The sequence below is a fragment of the Mus pahari genome, chromosome 23 (genome assembly GCF_900095145.1).
Source record: "Mus pahari chromosome 23, PAHARI_EIJ_v1.1, whole genome shotgun sequence".
NCBI lineage: Eukaryota > Metazoa > Chordata > Mammalia > Rodentia > Muridae > Mus > Mus pahari.
The window spans coordinates 5,035,776-5,063,086 of NC_034612.1; the positions used below are offsets into that span (position 1 = coordinate 5,035,776).

The 27,311-nt window shown below is 52.3% G+C and overlaps 1 protein-coding gene across 2 annotated transcripts; it reads right to left on the minus strand.

The window, feature by feature from the left end:
* Positions 1-857: 857 nt before the first annotated feature.
* Positions 858-27,311, minus strand: Cabp1 (calcium binding protein 1). 2 transcript variants are annotated; one of them, XM_021186732.2, is made up of 7 exons: positions 18,431-19,044; positions 13,282-13,461; positions 8,441-8,471; positions 7,571-7,714; positions 5,157-5,266; positions 4,799-4,946; positions 904-1,342 (listed from the first exon to the last, which is right to left on the minus strand). In XM_021186732.2, exons 1-7 carry the CDS (start codon positions 18,473-18,475, stop codon positions 1,317-1,319), a joined length of 684 nt encoding a protein of 227 aa, XP_021042391.1. In that variant the 5' UTR covers positions 18,476-19,044; the 3' UTR covers positions 904-1,316. The 2 variants fall into 2 exon arrangements, with proteins under 2 accessions (XP_021042390.1, XP_021042391.1); XM_021186731.2 differs by lacking the exons at positions 13,282-13,461; positions 18,431-19,044 and adding an exon at positions 26,590-27,311 and having other exon boundaries at positions 858-1,342.

Genomic DNA, 27,311 nt, shown 5'->3' on the forward strand with positions numbered 1-27,311 from the left:
AACACCAGCCCTCCTGAGGTAGGGGCGCGTGTGTGTGAAAAATCAGAGGGTCAAAGTCAAAGCTGGAGAGATGGCTCACAGGCTAAGAGCACTGGCTGCTCTTCCAGAGGATGTGGGTTCAATTCCTAGCACCCACACGGCAGCTTATAATTGTGTGGTAACTCCAGTAACAGGGGACCCAGCCCCTCTTCTGGTCCCGTGAGCACCAGCAATGTACACGGTGCAGAGTCATACACAGAAACAAAATGCCTGTGTTTAATAATAATAATAATAATAATAATAATAATAATAATAATAAAATAGTGAAGTTCAACGTTATTCATGGCTTGGTGAGAGGCCAGCTAGAGAGACTCAGCCAAGAAACAAAGAACCGGATCTTACTGGAAGCAGCTGCCCAGCTCAATTGCCACAGCAATCTCCTTAAAAGAGGTCACATTTCCAGGGTGGTGGTGGCAGTCCGCCGGCTTTTGATCCCAGCACCCAGGAGGCAGAGGCAGGTGGATTTCTGAGTTCGAGGCCAGCCTGGTCTACAAAGTGAGTTCCAGGACAGCCAGGGCTACACAGAGAAACCCTGTCTCAAAAAACCAAAAAAAAAAAAAAGAAATCAGCCAGGTCTACAGAGCAAATTCCGGGACAGCCAAGGCTATGCAGAGAACCCCTATCTCGAAAACCCACCCACCCCCACCCGCAAAGATGCCACATTTCCGGCCTAAGTAATATACCAGAGTAGAAGTCGCTGGCTATAGAATACTCAGTCAATGTATGTGGCGGGTAAGAAAACCCACCCAGTTCTGGGAGAAACTGGGGAAAGGTGAATATAAGATGAAAAGCAAGGACCACCCTTTCTGCCATTCTCGTTTTTTTTTTTTTGTTTTTTTGTTTTTTGTTTGTTTTGTTTTTTGTTTTTTATTGGTTCTGAGATCAAAGGGCTAGGCGAGCTGGGACAGGCATCAGGAGGGCGCTGAGAGGCTCTGCCCTGGGGCACACATGCTGTGTGGGGTCTGCTGGCGGGCTCCTTGGCCCACCCAGCCAGCAGCGGCTCGGCACATGGCACTTGGCGCCTTGCGTGTCCTCTACCGGCTTGGCGCTGTGGCCTCCTCTCCGGCGGGCGCCCCCTTTTTCCAGTTGCAGGAGTTGTGAGTCTTTCACAGTGCGGAGGGGTGGGGGGTTCCGGGGTGGGCACCTCCCCGGGGTGCAGGCAGGCCCCATCCGCCAGTACATCCTGGGCTCTCGGCAGCTACTGCGGGGGTGAGACGAGCTCAGCTCTTCTTCCCGCCTGTGGAAGTTGGCAGACCCGGAGGAGCCCCTTGGCGGTCTCAGCGAGACATCATCCGGACAAACTCTGGGAGGGGACAGGAACGGGTGGAGAGAGTGGCGGTCAGAGCCAGCAAAGGACATTGGGGTTGGGCCCCTCCTCATCACCCCTGATTCGAAGCTGCGCTGTTCCCCACCTCCGCGCCCATCTCTGTAAGGCAGCTCTGGGCGCTTCTGGTCTGCAAGTCTGACCCCTGCAGACATCCCCGCAGCTCCTCCCTAGTGGGGTGACCTCACAGTACTTCCCACGTCTGATCCAGTCCGATATTTCCAGCACAGTCCCCAGGGTATATCACAGTTTTATGGTTTTTTGTTTGTTTTGTTTTGTTTTTTAATCCATTCGCCTACAGAGGAACATCTTGGTTGTGTCCAGGTTTTGGCAACTGTTAATAAAGTAGCCACGAATATCCATATTCAGGATTTTACATTGACATACACCTTCAACTCACTGGGATAAATAACCCCTCCTTTATTTTTTTAAAGACTTTATATTTTTATCTTTTTTTAAGGGTTTTTGTTTGTTTGTTTTAATGTATGTGAGTACACTGTTGCTCTCTTCAGACACAGCAGAGGACAGCATTGGATCCCATTACAGATGAGCCACCATGTGGTTGCTGGGAATTGAACTCAGGACCTCTGGAAGAGCAGTCAGTGCTTTTTTCTTTTTTTTCTTTTCTTTTCTTTTTTTTTTTTTTTTTTGAGACAGGGTTTCTCTGTATAGCCCTGGCTGTCCTGGAACTCATTTTGTAGACCAGTCTGGCCCCCGAACACAGAAATCCGCCTGCCTCTGCCTCCCAAGTGCTGGGATTAAAGGCGTGCGCCGCCATGCCCGGCTCAGACAGTGCTCTTAACCGCCGAGCCATCCCTCCAGCCCTTATCTTTATTTATTTATTTTTTAAAGATTTATTTATTTATTATATGTAAGTACACTGTAGCTGTCTTCAGACACTCCAGAAGAGGGCGTCAGATCTCATTACAGATGGTTGTGAGCCACCATGTGGTTACTGGGATTTGAACTCTGGACCTTCAGAAGAGCAGTCGGGTGCTCTTACCCACTGAGCCATCTCACCAGCCCCTTATCTTTATTTTTAATTGTGAGTGTGCGCACGTGTGCGGTGGGTGCGTGTTTGTGTGTTGTGAGGGCAAAGGAGGCCACGAGGTGCCCTGGAGTTGGAGTTGCAGGCACCTGTGGGGTCTGGAATGTGCATGCAACCTGGACCCTCTGCCAGGGCAGCCGGTGCTGTTAAATCCCGGAGCATCTCCCAGCACTTAGCAGTTTCTAGATCTGACCATAGAGGCTCCTCTCCGCCCAGTGTCACTCTCTCTTTCCCTTGACCTCCTGACCCCTGTGTTCTGGGCACGGGCCAGCACGGATCCATCCTGGCTCTCCACCCAGAAGGCAAAAGTATAAGATGAATGCTACTATTCCCTTCCGTCTCCCAGGGCCGAGAATGGGGCCGCGCATGCGCAGCTGACTCCAACCTCGGTCTGCATCCCAACTCTGCCTTCCAACAGCTAGGCAACCCTGTCTGTCCTGAGACAGGGTCTCTCCACGGACCTACCCCTCGCCGTCCTGGAACCCTCTGTGTAGATCAAGTTGGCCAGGAGCTCACAGAGAGCCACATCCCTCCGCCTCCCCGGTGTCGGGATCAAAGGGGATCCGTGTGCCACCGTGCCTGGCTTTTAGACGATTTTGAGCTTTATTACTAAGCAAGCCTCGGTTTTCTCACTGTTTAATATGAGGTGGTGGAAGTACAGGCCATAGCATTGTGAGAACAGAGAGGTTACACGTTAAGCTTCCTATGACACGTACACGGTGCATACAGGATAAAGGATTGGCAGGAGTTTTAGGGATTTCTTTAAAAATGCCTATATGATTAGGCAGGCGCGTAGGCTCACATATATAATCCCAGCACTCAGGAGGCAGAGGCAGGTAGATCTCCGATTCTGAGGCCAGCCTGGTCTACACCCATGGTTCTCAAACTTCCTAACGCCTCGACCCTTTAATACGGTTCCTCATGTTCTGATGATCCCCGACCCAAAATTATTTTTGTTGCTACTTCATAACTGTAATTTTGCTACTGCGATGAATCATAATGTAAATATCTGATATGCAGGATTTCTGATGTTCAACCCCTTTGAAAGGATCATTCGACCCCCCAGGCTGGGAGTTCCAGGCCATTGGGGGCTACAGAGTGAAACCCTGTCTCATAAAGTAAGGGCCAGGCGTGGCGGCGCATGCCTTCAATCCCAGCACTCGGGAGGCAGAAACAGGAGGGTTTCTGAGTTCGAGGCCAGCCTGGTCTAGAGAGAGAGAGAGCGAGAGAAGAGAGCGAGCTGTCTAGTGAATATCTATGTGTGAGGTGTTTATTGTGTAGGAAATGTTGAGATAAAGAACACAGAGTTACTCCTCTCAAATTTCAAAGTTGATCAGGACAGCATCCGGTACAGGGTGAGGAACAGGGATGGACCTGAAGTGATAAGGGGGTCAGAAAAGAGGAGGCTCAGTCTGCAGAAGAGGGAGGGGTGGGGAAGGAGTCTTCTACTGGGTCTTGGAAAATAAGTAGAATTTCACTTAAGGTGGGCAAGATGGCTCAGGAGATAAAAGTGATTGCTGCAAAGACTGAAGACCTGAGTTTGATCCCCAGGACCCCTTTGACGGAAGCAAAGAACCATCTCCTACAGATTGTTCTTCACCCTCGTGCCATGGAATGTGCACGCACGCTGGATAGATAGATAGATAGATAGATAGATAGATAGATAGATAAAAAGCAAGTTAAATGATTCAACTCAAGTAGAAAAAGGGCACCAGGCACAAAGGACAGCATATTCCCAGGAAGGTGTCACAGGGTCACTTGTCTTGGGCCGTTCAGAGTGAAGGAATGATGGATGCTGTGGCTGGACCAGTGAGCTGTGGTCACATGTCAGTGGCCTAAGGTCAGGCTGAGGCGCTGTGATGCTCAGAGGTCAGCATGAGAGGGTCAGCAGAGACAGTTGGGGCAGACCACAAGGGTGGACGAATATATGAATGGCTGGATACAGACCGGAAGCGGAAATGACGGGACAGACAGATTAATGGCTGCAAGGAAGAAAACATAGGGGAGAGATGTGGGTGGGAGCCCAGGTACCGAGATGTACGCATGGATGGATGTATAGCCGAATGAATGGGTGCAGAATAAACCGATCAACGCATGGATCGATGCTGTACCGATGGCTTTTAGAGATGGTGACGAGCTGAACAGACACCTGGACGGATGAAGAAATGAACGGGTGACAAGTATGAATGAGGGACAGGTAGATGGATGAACGGACCGGGATAGGTATGGACTGGCGTATACACAGATACGATGGAAGAAATGCAAGGCGGGGTGGGGAGCAAGGCCCAGAAACTTGAGTGGGATTGGTGATTTCCTAGTGCGCCTGCTCTTAGAGGGCTCTGTGGCTGGCCTGCTTCGCACCCCTACCTTTTTCAAGCCCCGCCTACCTTCAAAGTCAACTCGTCCATCTCCATTGAGGTCCACGTCTCGGATAATCTCCTCTATGTCCCGGTGTCCCACCTGATGACCCAGGAGCTTCCTCATGGCCTCTCGCAGCTCAGTCGTACTTATCTCCCCGTCACCGTTGGTATCAAACTGGAGAGCGTGCGTGACAGGGAGAGAATGTTGCATGGATGGACGGCAGACCCCTACACTGAGCAGGGTTCCCGCTATGGCAGGGCTCCTTTCCTATCCAAGACCCCTCCCATGGTCTGGGACCAGGACCCAGGGTTTAGAATCCTTTATAGTCATCCCGAGGTTGGGACTCAGCCCGCCCACCACTGCCTGTCGTCACCCGTCACTCACCTCCCGAAAGGCGTCTCTCAGCTCCTTTACGCCAATCATATCTGCTGTCTCCGCCAGGAGTTTAGGGCCCATCAGTTCCACAAAGTCATCAAAATCCACGTGGCCACCCACTGGAACCAAAAGAAGTAGGAACTGAGTGAGCCACGTTCAACCCAACCACTGCACATCCACCTCTCACTAAACAGCTTCCTCCGTCTCCGTCTCCTCCACCTCCAGGTCGGGATGTGACCGAGGCCAATGAGGTCAGACCACAGACAAGGGGCTGGCCAGGGAGCGGGGAGGGGGTTGTGGGGGGGGAGGGGAGAGTCATAAAGTGGACAGAAGCACAGGAGGAAGAAGCTTCGGGCCACAGAGCCGGGTGACCAATGTCAAAGATGAAGAAGTCTAGATAGATGCTCTCGAAGGAAGGAGAGAGGACACGTTCCTCGGACCTGCGCCACACGCTCCAAGCCTTACTTTACTAGAGCTGTGCAAATACAAACTCAACTTCCAAGTGACTAACAGCAGCTAGAAGGAAGCAGGACGCCTGCCTGCTGGCCTGCTGGCTACAACTTTCTTTTCTTTCTTTTTCTTTTCTTTTTTTTTCTTTCTCTCTCTCTCTCTCTCTCTCTCTCTCTCTCTCTCTCTCTCTTTTTTTTGGTTTTTTGAGACAGGGTTTCTCTCTATAGTCCTGGCTGTCCTGGAACTCACTCTGTAGACCAGGCTGACCTCGAACTCAGAAATCCGCCTGTCTCTGCCTCCCAAGTGCTGGGATTAAAGGCGTGCGCCACCACCGCCCGGCTTTCTTTTCCTTTTTTAAAGATTTATTATATATAAGTACACTGTAGCTGGCTTCAGACGTACCAGAAGAGGGCATCAGATCTCATTACAGGTGGTTGTGAGCCACCATGTGGTTGCTGGGATTTGAACTCAGGACCTTCAGAAGACCAGTCAGTGCTCTTAGCCACTGAGCCATCTCACCAGCCCTGGGCTACAACTTTCAATGAGGACTGACTGCAGCAGGAGGAAATCCAGCAGGCAGGCTGGAGGGGTAGGGGTGGGAGATCCCAGCATAGTTTTTATTTGTGTATGTGTGCATGCGCCTATGTGTATGCAGGTATATGTGCATCTATAAAGGCCAGAGGTTAATGTCAGGCACAATGACCCTCCACTGTTCTCCACTTTACTGTTTGAGGCAGGGTCTCTCACTAACTGCAAGCTCACTAACTCAGCTACAGTAGTAGGTCAGCAAGCCCTCCCTTTTTCCACTACCCAGTGCTGGAATCACAGACATATACTGTCTCGCTTGACTTTCTCCTAGCCACCGCCACTACCGCCACCACCGTCACCACCATCTCACACACACACATACACACACACACACACACACTCACACACACACACACCTCCCACCCCCTACCCCCTCACCCCACTATCACCACCACCATCACCATCTTCCTTGAGACGGAGCCTTATGTAGTCCAGGTCGGCCTCAAACTTGCTATAAAGCTGAGGATGACCTTGAACTTCAATTTTATGAGTATGGGTTTTTTTAACCTATATGTTTGTCTGTGCCCCACAGGCATGCCTGATGCCCACAAAGCCAGAAGAAGGGCTCACACCATTCTGGAGATAGAAGTTTCCATGTGGGTGCTGGGAATCAGGCCCACGTCCTCCTCTGGAAGAGCAGCCAGTGCCCTTACCTGGGGACCGTCTTTCCAGCCCCCATCTAGAACGTCTGCCCCTCCATCTCCCAGGTGTGCTCTCAGCACAGGGGTTGGGGGGTGTGTGTGTGGTGGAGACAGGAGGGTCCCTGGAGCTTGCTGACCAAACCCCTCTAACCAAATCAGTGAGCTGCGGGCATGTGCCACCAAGTCTGGTTTATGCATCCCTCAGGATCAAAGCCGGGGCTGTGAGTATGCTAGGCCAGCACTCTACCAACCAAACTATCCCAGCTCCATACCAACTCCATGAGTCAGCTTACACTCCAGTGCTCCCTGCAGCAGCTGGTGTGAGTCTATCCTGTGTGGGACCCTCCTCTCCCCTTCCCTCCCCTACCCCTCCCCTCCCCTCTCTTTCCCTCCCCTTCCCTTCCTTTCCCTTTCTTACCCATTTCCCTGTTCCCCCCTGCACTTGCCTTCCCTTATGCGACAAACGCCTCAAACCCAGAGATCCCCATTTCTATAGAACCCAGATAAAGACAGAGGACCTCGTGGTACAGACAGCATCCTCTTTAGTTCTTACTGCAAGCCCCATTTTAGGATGCTGCTGTTCACCTCACGCCCTAACTTACTCCTACCATCCCGCTACAACCCCGATTCACACGGAGGAAACCGAGGCTCAGAAAAGAGCGGGTCTGTGTCGGGACACACAGAACGAGATACAAGAGCTCACCCCCGGCCCCCCGTGTGACCGGGAGGGCAGCGGCGACTCACGGTTCATGTTGATCTGCTGAGACAGCTCGATGAGCTCCATCTCGGTGGGCATGTAGCCCATGGTGCGCATGCAGTTCCCCAGGTCCCGGCAGTTGATGTAACCGTCCTTGTCCTTGTCAAATTCCCGGAAGGCCTCTCGGAGCTCTGGGGGAAGGGAAGCAGGAACAGATGTGATCGGAGATGGGACCCAAAGAACAGTTAGAGCAAAGGCAGCCCAGGGCCAGCTCTGAGAGGTAGACCCAGGAGTCCCCTAGGCCTCCGGCTTTGCCCAAGGCTCTCTACAAAATGATCCCTGTTTTGTGTTAGGGACTGTTCCAAGCTGAATCTGCCTCTCCTCCTGCCAACACCTAGAGACAGGTGGATTTTTTAAGTTCAAGGCTGGACTATTCTACCAGGAGTACGTAGAGAAATCCTGTCTCAAAAAAATCAAACCACAGCCTGGCAGTGGTGGCTCACGCCTTTGATCCCAGCACTCGGGAGGCAGAGGCAGATGGATTTCTGAGTTCAAGGCCAGTCTGGTCTACAGAGTGAGTTCCAGGACAGCCAGGGCTACACAGAGAAACCCTGTCTTGAAAACACCAACAAAACAAAACAAAACAAAACAAAACAAAACAAAAACAGCTGGGTGTGGTGGTGCCTATGGCATTAGCCCCAGCACTTGGGAGGCAGAGGCAGGTGGATCTCTAAGTTTGAGGCCAGCCTGGTCTACAGTGTGAGCTCCAGGATAGCCAAGGCTATGCAGAGAAACCCTGACTAGGAAAACAAAACAAAGCAAGCAAACAAAACAAAACAAAACAAATCAAACCAAACCAAAACCCACCCCCAACACAAAGAGAGCTGAGCAACCCTTTTCTCTAAGCCTGACTTTACCTTCAATCTCCTCTGGTCGTAAAGATCTGTCCTGGAACAAGAGAACAAGTCACATTAGCAACAGCAAGGGTCCTAGAACTCGCGATATGCCCATCCAATGGGAGCATCCAAGTGGCAGCAGACAGTAGCGGGGAGACGACGGGAGGTGAGCAGAGGTCTGTCTGGACCTTGAGGGAAAAATACGAAGTCCCCAAGTCTTAGAACCAGGACACTGACAGAGATGTCCCACACCCAATAGTCCCTGCAAAGTCTGGGCCACCAAAGAGCTTTCTGCCTTCTCCAGACACAAGAATGAGTTGGGGACAGAGCTGGTCCGGAGACAGAAACCTGTAAATCAAATAGGGCCTGGGGAAGTCACCACAGAGGGAAGAGACCGTGCAGCGACACCAGGAGGAGACTGGCAACAGAGGCCTGCACGCCATGGGAGATGGGGGATGCGAGAGGAGGAGAGCAGGCAGGGGGCCACTCAGGCAACCCCAAGAGAGGAAAAGGGGCTCAGGGTATGCAAGGAAGGGCTGTAGCTGTGATCAGCTTCCTGGGCACTTCCCTGATGTGACCCCGTACCCATACCTGGTCCATTATAAGACTCAGCATAGGACCTGGGGGCTGCCAGTGTCCAAAAGCTGCATACCTGCAGCTGCCAGCAGGACCCAGATCTCCACAGGGAGCCAAGGAAACCCTGCACCCGGGCATTAAACCTGCTGCCGGAGAAGTTTCCAAAAAAATAAAACAAGTTAAGAGGAAGCACGGGGTCGGTCCCTGATGATGACAGACATCACCCCAGGCCTGCCTGGTAGGCCTCTGATAATGGCGGCCATCACCCCAGGCCTGCCCAGGAATTCCTGGTTCAGAATACGTATGGGTGCCATGTTCCTGCTCTTTGCCTTAGGGTGGAGAGAGTATGGGGTAGGTCTGGCTACCCTAGGGAGGCTCCCAGCAGGCACTGGCTCCCATACCATTAACACAGGCAGGCACACGGGGAATGCCATTGTGAGTGTGGGCTATCTCAGCTGTACACAAAGGTTGTTTCAGTCAGTGTGGAGCCTAGAAGGGTGGAGGCCAGAGAGCCTGGAGACAAAGGCACCGGGATATAGGCACCCAGTCTGAAGATCACGTTCAAAGGGAAGGTTGATGTTGATGTTCAGAGTGGATGCAAGTTTGGAAGGAGCAGGCTACAGACAGCTCAGCTCTTCCCAGGGGGCTGAGGGGCAAGAGTTGCTCGGAGGGAGTTTGTCTCTGTGATGGGTGTGGCTGCAGAGATTTTTTTTTTTCCCTTCAAAGGCTGGCCCACTGTACATAGAATGAGGGTCACTCCTGCTCCCAGACAGAAATTACAGTTTCTGGACATTCCTGGGTGGCCAAAAAAGGTGTGTTTCCATGTATTATATCACCGGTATGTGATAATAATAATTGTACAGTCATCCCTCACTATCAGCAAGGGATTGATTCCAGAAACCCCAGGCACGCCAGCATCCAGAGATGCTCAAGTCTTTTACATAAAATGGCATGCTGATTTGCATATAATTTACATACCTCCTCCAGTATACTTCAAATCACCTCGAGATGACTTGTTCTATGTATGCGATGCAAATACTATGCAAATAGTTGGTACGTTGTGTTATTTAGGAAATGAGGACATAAATAATAATAATTGTGCGCTTTCAGGGCAGATGCAGGGTTGTTTTTTTTTTTCACTTAAAACATTTTTAAAGACTTATTTTTATTTGATGTGTATGAGTGTTCTTCCTGCTCACGTGTATGTGCACCACCTGCATGCCCGGTGCTCTAAGAGGCCAGAAGAGGACATCACATCCCCCAGAACTGGAGTTACACACAGTACTGAACTCGTCATCTGCAAGAACAGCAAGCACTCTTAACATCTGGACTCTCCAGCCCCAGATGCAAGGTTTGAAAAAATTTATCATGTGGTGCTGTGTGTGTGTGTGTGTGTGTGTGTGTGTGTGTGTGTAGATCAGAGAATAACTTGCAGGAGGCAGTTCTTGCCTTCCACCACGTGAGTCCTGGGGATCGAACTCAGGTCATCAGACTTGGCGGCAAGCACCTTTACCTGCTAAGCCACCTCGCCAGATTCAGTCATCAGTCTTTAAAATATTACTTTTTGATCCACGGTTACGTGAATCCTCAAAGACAGGGATGCAAGGAAAAGGGGAGCAGACTGCATGCCTGTGTACACAGTGCGCGAAGTGGCACTCAGTGGGCTTAGCTACATAACTAGAATTAGTCCTTTCCCGCCCCCAGACCCTGAGCAGCTTGCCGCCCGCCCAGGGCTGAGTTCTGCAGATTTGGAAAGGATGCGCACACCGCAGACCCTCCCCACAGACCCGTCCACTCGTGTTCCCAGATCCCGAGGAGAGACCCTGGTGGCTGTTCCCAGGGTCACCCTCTGACTCCTTGCTAGCCCCATTCAGTGGGGGGCGGGGCATGTGTTCTGGAGTAGTTAGGGTTATACACTGGTAGATGTACCATCTCCTGGGGTGGGGGTGAGGGCAGGCAGCCTTGGGTTCATGCATGTTCTCTTTCCAGTTTGTGCAGTTAGGAGAAACCCTGAGAACCTAGAGCCAGCCAGACCCAGGTTTAAAGCTTGTACCTGCTACTGCCTAGCTGACAGTCAGTCACTACAGCTTCTTAAGTTGAAACACGTTGAATGCCAGTACACACCCTGTAGAGACTTTGCGTGCGTCCCTCAAAACATGCATTTAGCATGTGAAGTTAAATCAATGTGATCTACAAATATTTGTAGCCATAACAACCTCATGACCTACTTCCCTGTGACAACTTGAGACACCTGTTAGAGGCTATTCAGTACAGTAGCCACTAACCACCCGCAGCTACTTATATTTGAATTGGAGGGCTGGGTGGGGTATATAGTTCAGGATAGAACCCTCAGCCAAAACAGCTTATAATCAAAATAGAGTAAAATAAATAACTCCATTCATTAGCCACACCCCAAGAGGTCACACTTGATAGGTGCCCCTACACTGGCTATCAAAGTGCAGGAGGACCAGGAGACCGTCTGAGAACACAGAGCTGCTCAGAGACGGCAGAAGGAGGCTGTCCGTGTCCGCATCCTGCCCCCGACACTTGCTAGCCTGACATCAAATGTATTACTGCATCAGACAGTCTCCCCACCAGGGAACTGAGGACGACCAAAGCCCCTGCCTCTGGGAGGAATCCGAACTTCTGGGAGGCAATCCGCCAAAACACTAAACATAGTGTTGGCTTCCTCAGCCTACGGTGGGCACACCATAAGGCTTTCAGGGAGTCCCGGATGCTTGTTTGTCTACGCATGCGCAGGTGCGCGCGCTCCGAGGTGTGCATGTGTGGAGGACGGAGGTCAGCCTTAGATTTTCCTTAGGGGCCTTCCACCTTTTTTTTTTTTTTTTTTTTAAATAATTATTCTTTAAATTGTGGGTTGTGCAAACACAAGCACATAAGTGAAGGGCACCCTGGGGCCAGAAGATGGCAGTAAATCTCCATACATAGTGCTGGGCTCATAATCAAATGTGAGCTACCAGCCGGGCATGGTGGCGCACGCCTTTCATCCCAGCACTCGGGAGGCAGAGGCAGGCAGATTTCCGAGTTTGAGGTCAGCCTGGTCTACAGAGTGAGTTCCAGGACAGCCAGGGCTACACAGAGAAACCCTGTCTCGAAAAACAAAACAAAACAACAACAACAACAAAAATGTGAGCTACCTGATAATGGATATTGGGAACTGAACCCAGGTCCCCTGAAAGTGCAGTACCACTGAACCACCTGGCCAGCACATTCCTTGCCCCATCCACCTATGTTTTAAAGCAAGGTGTCTAAGCCGGGCAGTGGTGGCTCACACCTTTGATCCCAGCACTTGGGAGGCAGAGACAGGCCGGTTTCTGAGTTCGAGGCCAGCCTGGTCTACAGAGTGAGTTCCAGGACAGCCAGGCTACACAGAGAAACCCTGTCTCAAAAAAAAAAAAAAAAAAAAAAAAAAGACGAGGTGTCTCTCCCTGGGACCTGAGGTTCACTGGTTCTGGGCCAGCCAGCGAGTCTCAGGGCTCTTCCTGTCTCTGACTCCTCAGCACTGGAATTACAAGCACCCATCACCATCTTTAGCTTTTAGTGGGCATTGGGAACTAAACTCAGACCCTTTATCAAATACTATCTCTTCAGTCTCTGATTTTATTATTTCATTTTTAAAACTTTTTTTTAAAAAAGATTTATCCAGCACTCAGGAGGCAGAGGCAGGCGGATTTCTGAGTTTGAGGCCAGTCTGATCTGCAGAGTGAGTTCCAGGACAGCCAGGGCTACACAGAGAAACCCTGTCTCGAAAAACCAAAAAAAAAAAAAAAAAAGGAAAGAAAAGATTTATTTAACTTTGTATGTGTATGAGTGTTTTGTCTGCACGAATATATGTGTATGACATGCATACCTGATCGCCATGGAGGTCTAAAGAGACATCGGATCACCCTACCCCCACCCCCACCCCCGCCTGGTACCCATAGAGGTCAAAAGAGGGCATCGGCTCCCCCACCCAGGACTGGAGTCACAGATGGTTGTTAGCCACCAAAAGTGTGCTAGGAGGCAAACCCAGGTCCTTTGCAAGAACAGCCAGCCTTAATCATTAAGCCATCTCTCCAGTCCCCTGCTTCAATCATTTCCTGCTGGTTGATACAGACTCACTTCGGAGCCACAAGAAACTTCAAGATCATATTCACAAGTTTGGGGGAGGGGTTGAGAGTTGGGGTTGCTAGGTTACAAACCCCCTTTCTTCCCAGCACCTCCTCACGTCACGCCACGCCACGTGAAGCCAGGTTCGGCCGGCTGCACCGCATCAACTTACGTACAGGTTGTCTGTTCTCAGCAAAACCCTTTCGGAGAAAAATGCAGGCGGGACCCAGCAGGTTGTGCATGACGGCACAGTTCTGGGCCAGCATCATGAGTGGTCCATGGAGCTCGCCGCCATCCGCCATCCCATCGTCGCTTGTCTGCACCGCCATGTAGCTGGTCTTCTCCTCCTGGCGCATCTTCAGCCCGGCACCAAGCAAATAAAAAGAGAGGTGAGGTGTCACCTCCCTGTCCTCCTGGGCCCTTCCAGCCCTGGCCTGGCTGTTGATTCTAGAAGAGCCTCGAGAGTCCCGTGATGACGTTCTGAGCGCTTTGACGCATACAGGGGTGAATATCTAATTAATCCAACGGATGGAGACTCCAATCCTTGGCTGAAGTGTCCCGTGGAGAGCTAAATGTGATTCTTGAGGTAGGCTGTGCGCATGCGCAAACACACACACACACACACACACACACACGTATGCACAGATAATCACACACTCGTGAGCATGACATTCAGAGTGAAACAGAGAAACATCCTAATTCAGGAGTGTCACACGGAACCATGTCCTTTCCCTAAATGTCCCCTCCTCACCCCACCCCCCAGTGTTCCAACTCAACCCTGGGACCTACATCCTGTCTCCCAGCCTTCTGATAGACTTAGGCCCTGCCTTAGCTGGATACCCCCTCCCCCACCCCTACTCCCATTGGAAGAGCGGTGCAGAGTTGGGGCAACACAGAGAACAGCTTCTGAGAAAGTCCCCGCTAACTGGAGGTCACATACTGATGTCATTGTTGACAAATGAGGCAGGTGAATGGTGGTGGTGGTGGACAAAACGGACGCTGTGTGCTCCCTCTAAACGGGCTGCACTACTCAGTACACGCCAGCCCACAGGTGCCAAATCTGGTTTAAAAAGCATCAGTGGGTCAGACAAGCCCCACCTGTGCCCAGGCTCCTACTTGGGCAGTCTTCCAGCAGCTTTTCCTTTCCTACCCGCCCTCTTTGCCTGGCTTCGTGCCCAGGCTGGCCTCCTTGAGCTCCAGATGCTGAGGCAGGGGCCTTGCCATCTGACCAAATATAGTTGTGCTCTCAGGCCCCAGCCAGCCTGAAGATTCCCACAGAGTTATAAAAAGTCAGCCTTGCCCCCCCCACCCGCCCCGAAGACCTTCCCCCCATCTTAGGACAGTAGCGGTATTCCAGACACAACATGTGGCCGGACTCAGGCCTCGAAGAATTCCCAGAGCCTCTCTGGGCCCAGCGCCGTGCCTTGCAAGAGCGTCCTCTCATCAGTGTGGGAGCCTGTAGCAGAACTTTCCCAAGGACATCGGGATAGCTGGACTCCCAAGAGAGCTGTCTCTCTGAGACGCACAGAACTATATACTCGCCACCCCACCAGCTAAGCACACACCGGTATAGGGGCAGCCTGTTCTCTTGGAGCCTCCCTCGTCCTGTTCTCTCATGCTTCTCCTCCAAGCCTGGGGGCGTGGGGGTGGGGTGCCCGTTGATGGAGACTCGATTCCAACCTCTCCCAACACCCTAAGCCCCTTCCAGACCTGAAGAAGGAGGGACGGCCTATGGGTTCCTCAGAGGAGACACAGTGACTCAGACCAAGGCTGGAAGGTCAGTTGTAAGAAACCTCTGAACACCAGAGATGGCCACAGACCAAGGCTCATTCTAGTTTGAAGCTCTGCTCCACTTACGCCTCTGAACCTATGCTGGAAATGGCAAAGACCAGAGAGCCTTTCCCTCTAAGAAGGGGTCTGAGAGAAATAAGCCCGGGACTAGATGGAGGACTAGCTCCAGGAACTAATCTTACTGGAGATGTTTGTGGAAAAGCAGACTTTCCGTTTCTGGCCGAATCTCACACGCGTTGGCTCGGGAGAAACACAGTCCGAGGAGGGAGAGATGGCAGATAGCACAGAATCCTCAGAGTGTTTAGTGTGCTGGCTCTGGACCCCATCTTGGGAGAAGCTCTGGGTCTGCCACTTGCTCTCTGTGTGACCTTGTACAGCTCCCTTCATCCCCCTGAGCCCCAGCATCCTCTTGGTGAGGGAGGGTAATCATCTGTGTCCACAAGTCTTTTGCGAGCCAACGAATAAAGCTACGGCCTATAGATTGCTTTGCATAGCGTTTCAAACACATTAGGAGCCAAATAAACGAAGTTGCCCGTCGTTACGGCAACGATGCAGACAATGATGTTGGTAGAGCAAGAGAAGAGATGTTGGGAGCCAGAAGGCATTTTTACTTCTGGCTCCAGGGGGAGTGGGGGAACATCTGCCAATCAGCAAAGAAACGAGAAGGATGGAGAGGAATTTGCTCCCACGAAGAATGTGAGCCAGTGGTGGCTGGGAATTTCCACTGCATCTCTTGAGTATAACTCTGCCTGGCACCAAGTTGCCCCAGGAGACAGGCGTTCCTCCCCAGCCAGCGAGGATGGCATGGCTAGCTGGTCCTGCCCGGCTCAGAGCTGAAAGCCGGGTACCTATTACCATGTCCATTTTCCCAGCACTTCCACTCAAGGAGCCAAGCCAGGGACCAGGAATGCCTGGCCTGGAACCAGGAGAGAGGCCAGAGTATTAGGGAATGCTGTGACCTCCAGCTCTCTAACCAAACAAGCTGCCCGAGGGCACACAGGTCAAAACTCCCGATCTGCTCAGGCTCAAGGAGAACCTGAAGGGAGACAGGAGAGGGCGCGCATGCTTCTCTACAGGGCAGGGAGTCAAACTAGACAATCTCGAAGGTCGTATTTTGGAATTTATGAATAACATTTCTGGCAGTGGGAGAAAGGAAACGCGTGCGTAGAATGCCAGCCCCGAGTTTACACAGCGCAGGCTCCAAATCCCAGGCTCTGCTTGCTAGCGAACGGATGACCTCGGAAATCCTTATCTCTGGGCCCAGCTTTCTTTCCCTGCAAACCTAGCCAGGGGAAGAAAAGGGGGAGTGGAATGACAGATATGCTGTAAATAATCCAAAAGAAATTATTCCTCCGAATTATGATCACTTCCCCCAGGGGACTAAGAACCTCGCCAGCTGCACTGTGGCTCGGTGGTACAGAGAGGCACAGGGTTCAGCATGCATGAGGCACCTGGGTATGGTGGCTCAAGTCTATACTATATTTCTAATATGCAGCAGCTAAGGCAGGAGGCTCTAAAGTTCCAGGCCAGCCTGGAACACAACGAGAAGCCTCACCACAAAAGCGGCTGTAACGATCACCAATCTCTTCCGCTTTGATACTCCATCCTTCAACTCGGATGATAGTGAGCGTCCTGATGTGCGTCTGCTACTATACACATCTGGATACTATACACATCTGGTGCTGTGCACTGGCTCATACATGTGACCCCAGTACTGAAGATGCTGAATGAAGCTCAGGTTTCAGAGCAAGCCCTTGTTTCTATTAAGCAGAACAGAACAAACAAGAGCTACCAGCACTCGGGAGGCAGAGGCAGGCGGGTTTCTGAGTTCGAGGCCAGCCTGGTCTACAGAGTGAGTTCTAGGACAGCCAGGGCTACACAGAGAAACCCTGTCTCGAAAACCCCCAAAAAAACCCAAAACAACCAAAAAAAACAAAAACAAAAACAAAAAAACCCCAAGAGCTACATATTAGGCCTGGGCGGTGTGTAGCTCTGAGCTTGATCTCCATTGTTACACAATGTACATAGGTATTAAGCATTCCCAACTAATGGGCAAAGGAAAGAAGTCTCGGGAAGTTAAGTAATTTGTCCAAGATCGAACGGACAGAAGGAGGAGGCTCAAGCACTCAAGAGAAGAGGGAAGGAGGCAGAGGAAAGGGCTCCTTCTTAAATTCATGTCCCTCTGTGTGGGCATTTGCCTGTGATCCTCCAATTCAGATTAGCTTCCGCTTCCCCAAATCACCTCCCAGGCAAAAACCCAAATCACTCTGAGGCACTACGGAAACGTCAGCCCCCCACCCCCTGAGCCGCCCAAGGAACGGCCGAAGATTAAATGGAATTTGATGTCAAAGGCTTAGCCACACGAGGAAGGCGACAGGGCTAAAAAGCCCCAAGTGTCCTAAATTGAGAGGTCAGAAGCGGAATAGGGAAGATGGGGACTTGAATGAAGGCTCCATCAGCCAATCCAAGACCTTCGGTGGGTCACCTGACCCTCCCATCCTCGTCCCCACGATTGGCAATCCCATTTCTTCTTTGGCAAATGAAAACACCAGAGGCAAAAATCTTCATCAATCTACGACTCGACTCCAGCCATATACGCAGAGCTCAAGCAGAACACACTCTAGCCATAACCCAGACCTTCCTGTCGACAGCCAAGGGAGAGCACACTCGCTCTCTCCAAGGAATTCTTGCAAAAGAAGTCCTAGCATACAAGCAGTAAATCCACCCTGAAAAGTGATGTGGACAATCCTGACCCACATATCTCTCAGGCACTGTGTTTCTCAAAAGAAGCCATCCTGGGTTCTAAGACAATATCGTCCTGACTCCCATGCCTGACTCAAGAGTTATTGTAAATATAATCAAAGGGGGAACATTTCCTTGCTTAATACAGTTCCTTCGAAACTTAGATAATTGGTTCTTAACCTGTAGGTCACGACCCCTTTGGCAAACGTCACAAATCATAACAGTAGCAACATGACAGTTAAGGAATAGCAACAAAAATAATGTTATGGTTAGGGGTCACTACAGCAGGAGGAACCGCATTAAAGGGCTGCCGCATTAGGAAGGTTGAGAACCACTGGCTTAGAGATTACCAGTGAGGAGCACAGACCAACTGAGCCCTGGAGTCTGCCCCCAAGCATCTCCGACGCTTTAGACTCTAAGGTAGCTAGCTATATGTACATTGCCATCCTAAGGATCCACGCGTTTCATCTTACAGCCCCGAAGCCCCAGAGTCACATGATTTCTCATTAACCTCTATCATGAATCCCCGATATGGCCTTCCGGGACCCCATGACCTCCCATCCCTAACCCCAGGCACCTTTAAGCCCTAACTTTAGCTCAGAGCCTGCCTAGAACGTAAGAATCTGCTGATGGATCAGTGTCGTCAAGTCGGAACAGGGACACAGTTTTGGACAGACACCCTGGGAAGCCTAATGAACATCAGATGCCCACCCACTTCATCCCCTCTGGGGTAGGCAACAAGATGCCAGAAACCCCAGTACCAAGACTGGGGGGGGGGCTCCCAAAACATACCTTTCTCGAGAGGTTTCTTAGTGGCGACTTGACGCAGTTGCCCATCCTACACAGCCCCTTTGGCGGTCTCTGGGTCCATGAAGGAGGCTGGGGGGGTGGGGGTGGGCAGAAGACCTCCGTCTGGGTCACTGCCAACCCCCGCGACTCTCTCTGCCCGAGTCGCTCTTCCTCCAGGACAGAGCTGAGCCCGAGCGCGCGTGCTCTTTGCCTGCCTGCCTGCTCCTGCTGATTTTTTTTTTCCTGGTGGTTTGTACGTGCGTTTGTGTGTCTAGGTTTAACTTTCTGGTCAGTTTCTTAAGGAGCCGAAGGCAGAAGGAAAAAGTGCATCGCACCGGGTGAAAAAAAAAGAAAAAAAGAATCCCCCGGAGAGTAGATCACAGAGGGCACTGGCGCTGGGAAGCCTTTAGGATCATCAACATCAGATTAGAGCATTAGAGCTCAGTCCATTCTCTGTCTCTCCCTGTCCCTCAGCCCCTCCTTCCTATGCTACCAAATATGCAGGGAGATTGACTTGGGGAGGGGGACCCAAGGTGGCAGCTGCAGTTGGGAATTAGGCCAGCAGATCCAGAAGGGGAAAGCTGGCTAGTTTGGGCCCCCAAAGCCAGGGTGCCTCACAGCCTGTGTGCACGCACGCGCGGTTGAACACACATGCACACACGCGCGCGCGCGCGCACACACACACACACACACACACACACCACACTAACCACACACATGCATGCACACGCAGGACCCCAGGGAGATGTCAGCCCCGTCTGGAGAGCACTGAGCCGGGTTGAGCATGCCTCATCAGCCACTGGCAATTCCAGCTGACTGAGCAGCAAGGTGGCTCTCAGTCGAGGGCCTGGGAGATCTTGTGACGTCTCTATTACGCTCCATTTTTCACACTTGCCTCATCACTGACATGGAATGAGGCTCCATCCAGGGCTGGCGGCACAGCTGAAGCCACAGCTGTCATCTGCTTCTTCCTTATGCTCCCTCTGCCGTGGAAAGGCTCCCTGACCCTCAGGAAGCCAAGCGATGGCCTTGACGGGAGGAGAATGAAGGCAACGCTGGCACAGAGGACGTGGCCAAGGTCTCTCTTCCTATCCTCTGCCTAATCCTAACCGAGGGTCTTTTTCACTGGCTTCGCTGGAGTGCAGAACAGGGAGGCTGCCTTTTAAAAATGGTCTTCCGAGTCCCCACAGTTGGAACTTTACAGATGACTGGGTGTCCCTTGTCCCTCCAAATTCTTGCTTTGGCAAGGGAATTCTCATGCCTCAGATGTCCCGGTTTGAGCGCGACAGTGGTAGGCGGGTACCCAGAGAAGCATTCCTGTTATCCGTGCAGCCAGCTTTTCCCCAGCAGGGGGCGCCAGAGATAGATCAGGAGGTTGACCCACTCCCTGGCCCCTGATGCAATCGCAGACACCGGGCCCAGACTGCTTCCTCTCCCAGGGACTTTTGTCCATTGGGATGCCTGGTCAGAGATCTCATTAGGGAAGATGGCTGGGTACCTTGCCCAGTGGGTGGCACAGGCTTCCTCCTACGGGGCTAGAAAGGAGGTCGCTGGCTGCTTCACTTTGGCAGTGGTGCGTGGTGTCGCTGCAGACCAGGGAACAGTGTAGCCAAGGCAGTTTCTTGATGCCTTGTTTGGCCCATACTCCTGGAGGAGGGGAAAAAGGGAGAGGCCACTCCCCGAGCACAAAGGAGGAGCCTGGGTGGGAACTGCTAAAGGGCAGGAAAGAGGGTAAAGATGCCAGAGGGCTGGGGAGGGGCGGACAGCTAACGGAAATGCAAAGCAACTCAGAGGAAGCACTCCGCTGGTCCAGGGGTCTGGGTCGATGGCCTCTGATGAATGGGGAAGGATCTGGGGTCTAAGGTTGAGCCCGGCTCTGCCTGTGATCACCTTCCATCCCTGAGCTTCAGTTTCCTCCGTCAGAAAATGGGACTTTCCCTGTCTGGCTAATACGGCGCATACAGGAAAGCCTGTGGTACATAATAGGCGCTGATAAGTAATTATTCAAGTGGAAGAAGGAAGTATCGTTTGCCCGGCGTTTATGTGCCGGGTGCTGTGCTTGGCTCTGGGAACAATGAAGAGGAACAACGCCGGGAGTTTACATCCTCGCAGGTGGGCGAGAAAGTGAGGAGCACAACTATTTAATTATAGTCCAGATAAACGCTAAGAAAGAGGAATACAGCCGGGCAGTGGTGCCGAACGCCTTTGATCCCAGCACTTGGGAGGCAGAGGCAGGCGGACTTATGAGTTCGAGGCCAGCCTGGTCTACAAAGTGAGTTCCAGGACAGCCAGGGATACACAGAGAAACCCTGTCTTGAAAAAACAAAACAACAACAACAACAAAAACCCAAAACAAAAACAACAACAAAAAATAAAAACAAAAACAAAAAGGAAGAAAGAAAGAAAGAAAGAAAGAAAGAAAGAAAGAAAGAAAGAAAGAAAGAAAGAAAAAAAGAAAGAAAGAAAAAACGGGGCCAGAGAGATGGCACAGCAGTTAAGAGCACTGACTGCTCTTCCAGAGGTCCTGAGTTCAAATCCCAGCAACCACAACCATCCCTGTAATGAGATATGACGCCCTCTTCTGGTGTGTCTGAAGACAGCTACAGTGTACTTATATATAATAAATAAAAAAAAAAGAAAAAAGAAAAAAGAGAGAGAGAGAGAAAAGAAAGAGAAACACAGAAATGTCTGGACCTCTCCTGAAATCCCTGGTGCAGTGGGCATAGGCAGCCGAGTGCAGAAACTGTCGACTCTCTGGGGCGCTCTAACCTGTAGCTGGCATTAAAACCCACTGAGAGTGACTGGGAAAACACTTCAGTGGGTCTGTGCACTTGCTGTTTTTGCAGAGGACCCGGGTTCGGTTCCCAGCACCCACAGAGATGCTCACAACCTTTTGTAACTCCAGTCCCAGAGGATCTGATGTACCTCTTCTGAGCTCTGAAGGCATCAGGCGCACGCGTGGGACACGTACAAACAGAGGGAAGAACACTCATACACATAAAATAAAAATACATCTTTTGGGCTGGTGAGATGGCTCAGAGGGTAAGAGTACCCGACTGCTCTTCCGAAGGTCCGGAGTTCAAATCCCAGCAACCACACGGTGGCTCACAACCATCTGTAACAAGATCTGACTCCCTCTTCTGGAGTGTCTGAAGATGGCTACAGTGTACTTACATATAATAAATAAATAAATCTTTAAAAAAAAATACATCTTTTAAAAAAATACAAAAGACGACGTACCAGGGAAAGGATGCCTGCCGAGTCAGACGGATTGCGATGGATCTGATTCACTTTGGACTTTTGGAAATTGTCCCTTAGATACTAACAACACCTCCTTTGGGCTTTTATGGGTGGTTAACGAAACAATATCACAAAAGGTCCCACCCAGTTTCTGGCACCAAAAACCTGTCCCCTTCCTCTGCCTGGAACTGAAAGGGCTAAACGCAGCATCCACTCATCCAGTTATTCAGCCCTGGTGACTTCTGCCCCCTGCAGGCCAGTCTCAGATATAGCAGGTACTTGTCGACCTTGGCTTTACATGCCTCTGTCCTTGGAAACTGGAGACAGAAGACAGCAAAACCAATCAAATGCTTAAAGAAAGCCCATCCTGCGAGTCAGCAAGATTGTGCAGTGGGTCAAAGTACTTCCTGCCGAGCCTCACAACCTGAGCAGGACCCACATGGTACAAGGAGAGAATCAACTTCTGAAAGCTACCTTCTGGCCTACACACACACACACACACACACACACACGCACACGAACCATGCACACACACTTGTGCACACGCACACACACATATACACATACACATGTGCATGGACATACACTTGCATATACATGTGCACACATATACACACATATACATGCATGCATGTGTGCACAAACACACACACACACACAAGTATGCCTGCCTTTGCCCCCCCCAAGGGCTTGGATTAAAGGTGTGCACCACCACACTTGGCAAACACACATTTTAAATAAATAAATGTAGAAAAATTCAAGGTCTTATTCTGCTTTGGGGTAGGAGTGGGGTTGACATTGTTGAGGCTTAAGGTCAGCTAGGGACTCAGAAGAACCAACAGCTAGGGACCCAGAAGGACCAGATACAGGGGTTTTAAAGTCTCCTTAAACTAAACTGGGCAGGGGGCGTGAGGTTTGACCTTCCCTTTAAAACTCAGCAAGGCCGAAGATTGGGAGTTTCCTCTAAGAAGTGAAGAACACTTTGTGGCATACACCTTTCTTATTCTCTTCGAGTCCCTGGGCCTCTGGAGCCGTGCTTTGGATTCGGAATGGAATAATAGGATCAGAGGGTGAGAAGGATGAGCCTGTTGCTGGTTATCCCTGCTTAGGAGGGCGGCCAGTCTTAGGTCTCCTCCACCAGATCAACCAGCAGCATATGAACTCAGGTGACAACCCAGTGCCGGGACACTCAGGGAGAGGGATGGGGTACAGCATGGGGCTCTGATGGCTTCCGTTCCTGGCCAGCCCAGTGCCACTCAGGTGGCAGGTGGTACCGTTTATTTACTGTGTGACCTCTGGCAGGCACTGCCCTCTCTGGAGCCTGTGTCCTCATTTCAAAAATGGGAGGGGTGGAGGGGTAGGGGGTGGGGGGGGTTGATGACACCAACCCTCCAAGGACAGACTCTGGCAGTTTTGTAGTGGATTCTGGACTCAGGTTTCTGAGGAGTCCTGCCGATCACCGGGAACAGCCGGAGCCAAACACAGACATCCAGACATCCCAGACCATGTTCTTCCACTGACTCAGCCTCCCCTAACATCATGATTGATGCAAACCACAGGCTGACCTTCTCCCTCCTCATCCCGGGCCTCAAAGGAAAGGCAGCGGAAAAGTACAGGTGGAGCCGGAACGGATATTCACAGTCCTGATCTTCAAGATGGGAGCTGATGCGGTGGAACCCGCAGGCCCCAAGCCATCATGGCCCTGACCCATCTTCTCTGTCTGTACCACAGGAACGAGGAAACCCGGGAGTCACTCACGAATACTGTGATGCTTCAGCGTGCTGCATGGACACTGGGCTGGTCCGTCCACACCAAGAGAGATGTTTCTCTAGGATGGGACCAGAGCTGAGGGCGTTATCCACTTTACTCTCTTCTCAAGCTTTAAAACAAAAGCAGGTGCGTTCATACCATAGTCTCCCAAGACCCAGCTCCTCACAGCGTGCTTATTCAAGGTCGTGTCTCATGCCCCACAGTCTGCCTGGGCACCTGGGTGACGCGTCCTTATTTGGTAAAGCTAGGGACAGGCCACTGACATTGAGCTCTGAGCCCATTCTTTTAAAAGCCTTCCTCGCCCAGCATGGAGGCCTCATCCCTTACCCTGCGCTTACTCAGACTGCGGCCAGCCAGCGCCCCTTTAATGACTATTAATGAAGGCAGTCACAGGAATGCAGGCTGCTCTTTAGCCACCGCTCACTATGAACCAGGCCCCTGATACCCCTCATCTCGCGCGGGCCTCGTCACAACCCTGCAAGGCAGCTTTCCCTCAGCCTCAGGCCACAGAGAGAAAAATGATGCCAAGGTCACAGAGGTACAAAGGGACAAAGTCGGAAGCTAGGGATCTGGTACCTTTGCCAGCCACCATCCCTCACCTCAGTCTTAAAGCCATAGTGTCTCCTCCCTGCAGGCAGCAGAGGAGCTCCTGGTTGTCACTGGTGTGTGTGTGTGTGTGTGTGTGTGTGTGTGTGTGTGTGTGTGTGTATGGAGGTGGGGTGCCTTACTTCCCATTTCCCCAAGTGTGGAGAGTCTATCTGCATACCTCTAGTGTGTCCAATCCTGGCTCTGCTGCTATTACAAACAGAAGAAATGCAGCCTTATAGTTAATCAGCATCAGCAACAGCAACATAGATGCAGCCCTGGCTTGGTGGTCCCCAGTGGATTAAGCTCTATAACTAGGCCTGCAGAAACCATTTAACTTCCCCAATTCACTATTACTGATCTCTCTCTCTCTCTCTCTCTCTCTCTCTCTCTCTCTCTCTCTCTTCAAATAAATAAAAGCCCTGATGAGATAAAAGCAGTTCGCCTAATTCATGCAAAGTTTAAAAAAAAAAAAGCTAAAAAAAATTGATAAATAAGTTAACGGCGTGAACAAAATACACTTTGTCCTAAGTGGATCCACCTAGAACTTTCTGTTTTCAGGACCCCATTTTGCCGTCTCTTAGTCTCCACCCTGTCTTTAAGGACAGAATGTTCAATGCAGGAGAGAGATAGCAAGGAGAGACCACTTCCTCCTAGTCAAAGGAGACAGGAGGCTCTGACACAAACCTCTAAGACGGGTGTGTGGTCCTGTTCATACGAATCCCTTGGAGGAGTCATTACCAGGAAACTCAAACTGAATGTGCTGGGGGGGGGGAGGGGCAGAAGGGCAGAGTCTGCTGCTCTGAGAGGCAAGAGCTTCCAGAGAGAGAGGTAGTAAATATTTCATGGGACCTTCCAGCTCCTTGTGACTCAAGTGACCCTGTGACATTTCAGAACCTGGGGGCTGGAGAATCATCTCCACTTAATGGCTGAGACGTGGAAGAGGTCGTTGAAAGGCTCTGGGGCTGGGACAAAGGCCTCTGACAGCAAATGTTGCAAATGTAGGGAGCAACGGTCCTTTTGCCAGATCACTGGCAAACTAACTAATCAGCCTGGTGACTGGGCACCTTCCAAACAGCTGGGTCGAGAGCTCTAAAACAGCCCCAAATCCTAACTCTCCCCACCACTTGCTTCCTACTGTACCACCAATGCCCGGGGAAAGTAGGTGTTCAAGAAATGCTTAGTAACTGAGTGAATCGCAGCTCCCCACTCACAACACAGCATTTGAATGACAACCCAGTCCAGACCCACAGATCACTCCTAGCAGGCTTCGGCTCTTTGGTGCACACAAACCACTGCAGTGAGCATTTCCCTTGGCACGTAGCCAGGCTCTCGCTCTCTCCCTCTCTCTCACAGGGCCCTGCGTCCAAACCTCTACTCCTGAGCACCGCTAAACAGGGCTCCCTGCAGGAACAAAGCCGTGTGCCCACTGGCCCAGCCACACCATCACAGCGGTCCCCGTGCAACCCAAATCCACGTGCGGCTGCCTTCATGACAGAGCCCCGCCTGAAGAGTAGTATTTTGAAAAGAAGCGAGCAGTTCTGAAGCAAACACACACGCGGCCTCCTGATCCCCGCACACCCAGCCAGTCATTCAGCCGGGAGCTTGAGGTGGTTATCTTTGCGCTAGATCCTACTATAGAAACGCTTAGACCCCTGCGTCTGAAACCACGCCAGCCTTCTGATTGCGCCTCTGCAGAACTGACTCCCTGAGTTTGATTCAATTACAGACTCAGAACCAGGGGGAATCTTGGCTTTGTCCAGAAGTTCACAGGTTCCTGTCTCCCCTGCGACACAATCCCACACGGAAGCCTTGAGCTGTTCGTGAATGCCCCGCTGACTGGAATCCTTGCGGGCAAAGGCGTGCGAAGAACAAAAAAAAAAACGGAGTCACTGGTGACCTCTTAGTGGCCTTTCTGACCCTAAAAGGCACACCAACCCAGGCTTGGATTTTCTGGGTCTTATCCCACAATTGCCTAACTGCCATCCAGATAGAATCCCTGGAACACCAGCTTCCTTGAAAACACTCTCAAGTTCCAGATGGAGCCGTAGCTCTGGACAGACCCTTCGTGCCTGCCCAGACATCTCTTCACCTCCCCATTTTTCAAATCCCCTAACTTTCCCAGACCTTTGAGGACACTCTAAGTCACGGCTAGTATAAATCATCCGCAAGCAACTCGTTGTACTCCCAGGCCCTCCCCCTTTGCCGCTCAGACTCCAAGCCCTTCGCTCCTCTGGGTCGCCAGAGGCCAGAGAGAGGAGCGGGTTGGCGCCGCCTGCTCCAAGCGCTGCTCACGACCCCGGAAAATCTCCCGGAGGATTGCGGAGGTCGCTCCTGCAGGTGCGAGGCAGGCTCGGCTGAGCGGCGCCCAGGAAGAGGCCCGGAGTGTGGACAGCGCACAGGGTGCTGAATCAGACACGGGGGTGGCGGAGCGCCAGGGCCGCGGGAGGACAGGATGAGCCGAGGTGCGCCCCGACTGGGCAGAGCGAGCAGGGCCGGGGACGCGCCGCCGCCGTAGGGTCCCGAGCGCCGGTGCCCGGAGCGCGGGCGAGGGGCGCGGCCCTTACCTGGCCGAAGGCGGAGCTGAGCATGGGGCGCAGCCGGTGGAGGAACGGGTCCGCCTCGGTGGTGCCAGCAGGAGCCGGGTCCCCGCGACCCCGCGATCGCAGGGAGCCCCGTAGACCGAGCGCCGGCGCCAGCCCCCGTTCCTCCCCATCGCGCCCGCGGGCCGGCGGTAGCGTCTCCCGGGGCCTGCAGTGTGCCTGGGGCAGCCCACGCCGGCTTTCGCGCGCGCCCTCGTCCCGCGGCACGGGCCGGCACAGGGGCCTCCGTGAGCTGGGGTCCCCGCACGGTGGAGGCGAGCCGGGGCAGGGACCGGGCAGCCGGCGGCCACGCAGCCCGGGGTCCCGCGCAGAGCTGTGGCGGGGAGCCCGGCTGCCCCCGCTCGCCGCCGCCGCCTTGAGCAGCGATGTCTTGGACTCGCTCTTGGCGATGTGCGAGCTCATCGCGGCGGGGCCCGCGCTCGCATGGCCCGGCGGGGGTGGCGCGGGGCCCCCGGAGGGCAGAGAGCGGGGCGCCCGGCGGGAGCCGAGCCCGAGGACGCGCTGCAGGCGGGCGCCGTCCCCTGGCCGCTTAAATGCGGCCCCGTCGCCGCCGCCCATGTGACAGCGCAGCCTCTGCGCCCGGAGCCTCGAGCTCCCGGCGGCCGGCGCTGCAGATCTGGGGGGGCAGCTAGCTGTCCCCCGAGAGCCCACCCCCGGCTCTCCCGCGGCCCAGGTGCCGCCGCGCC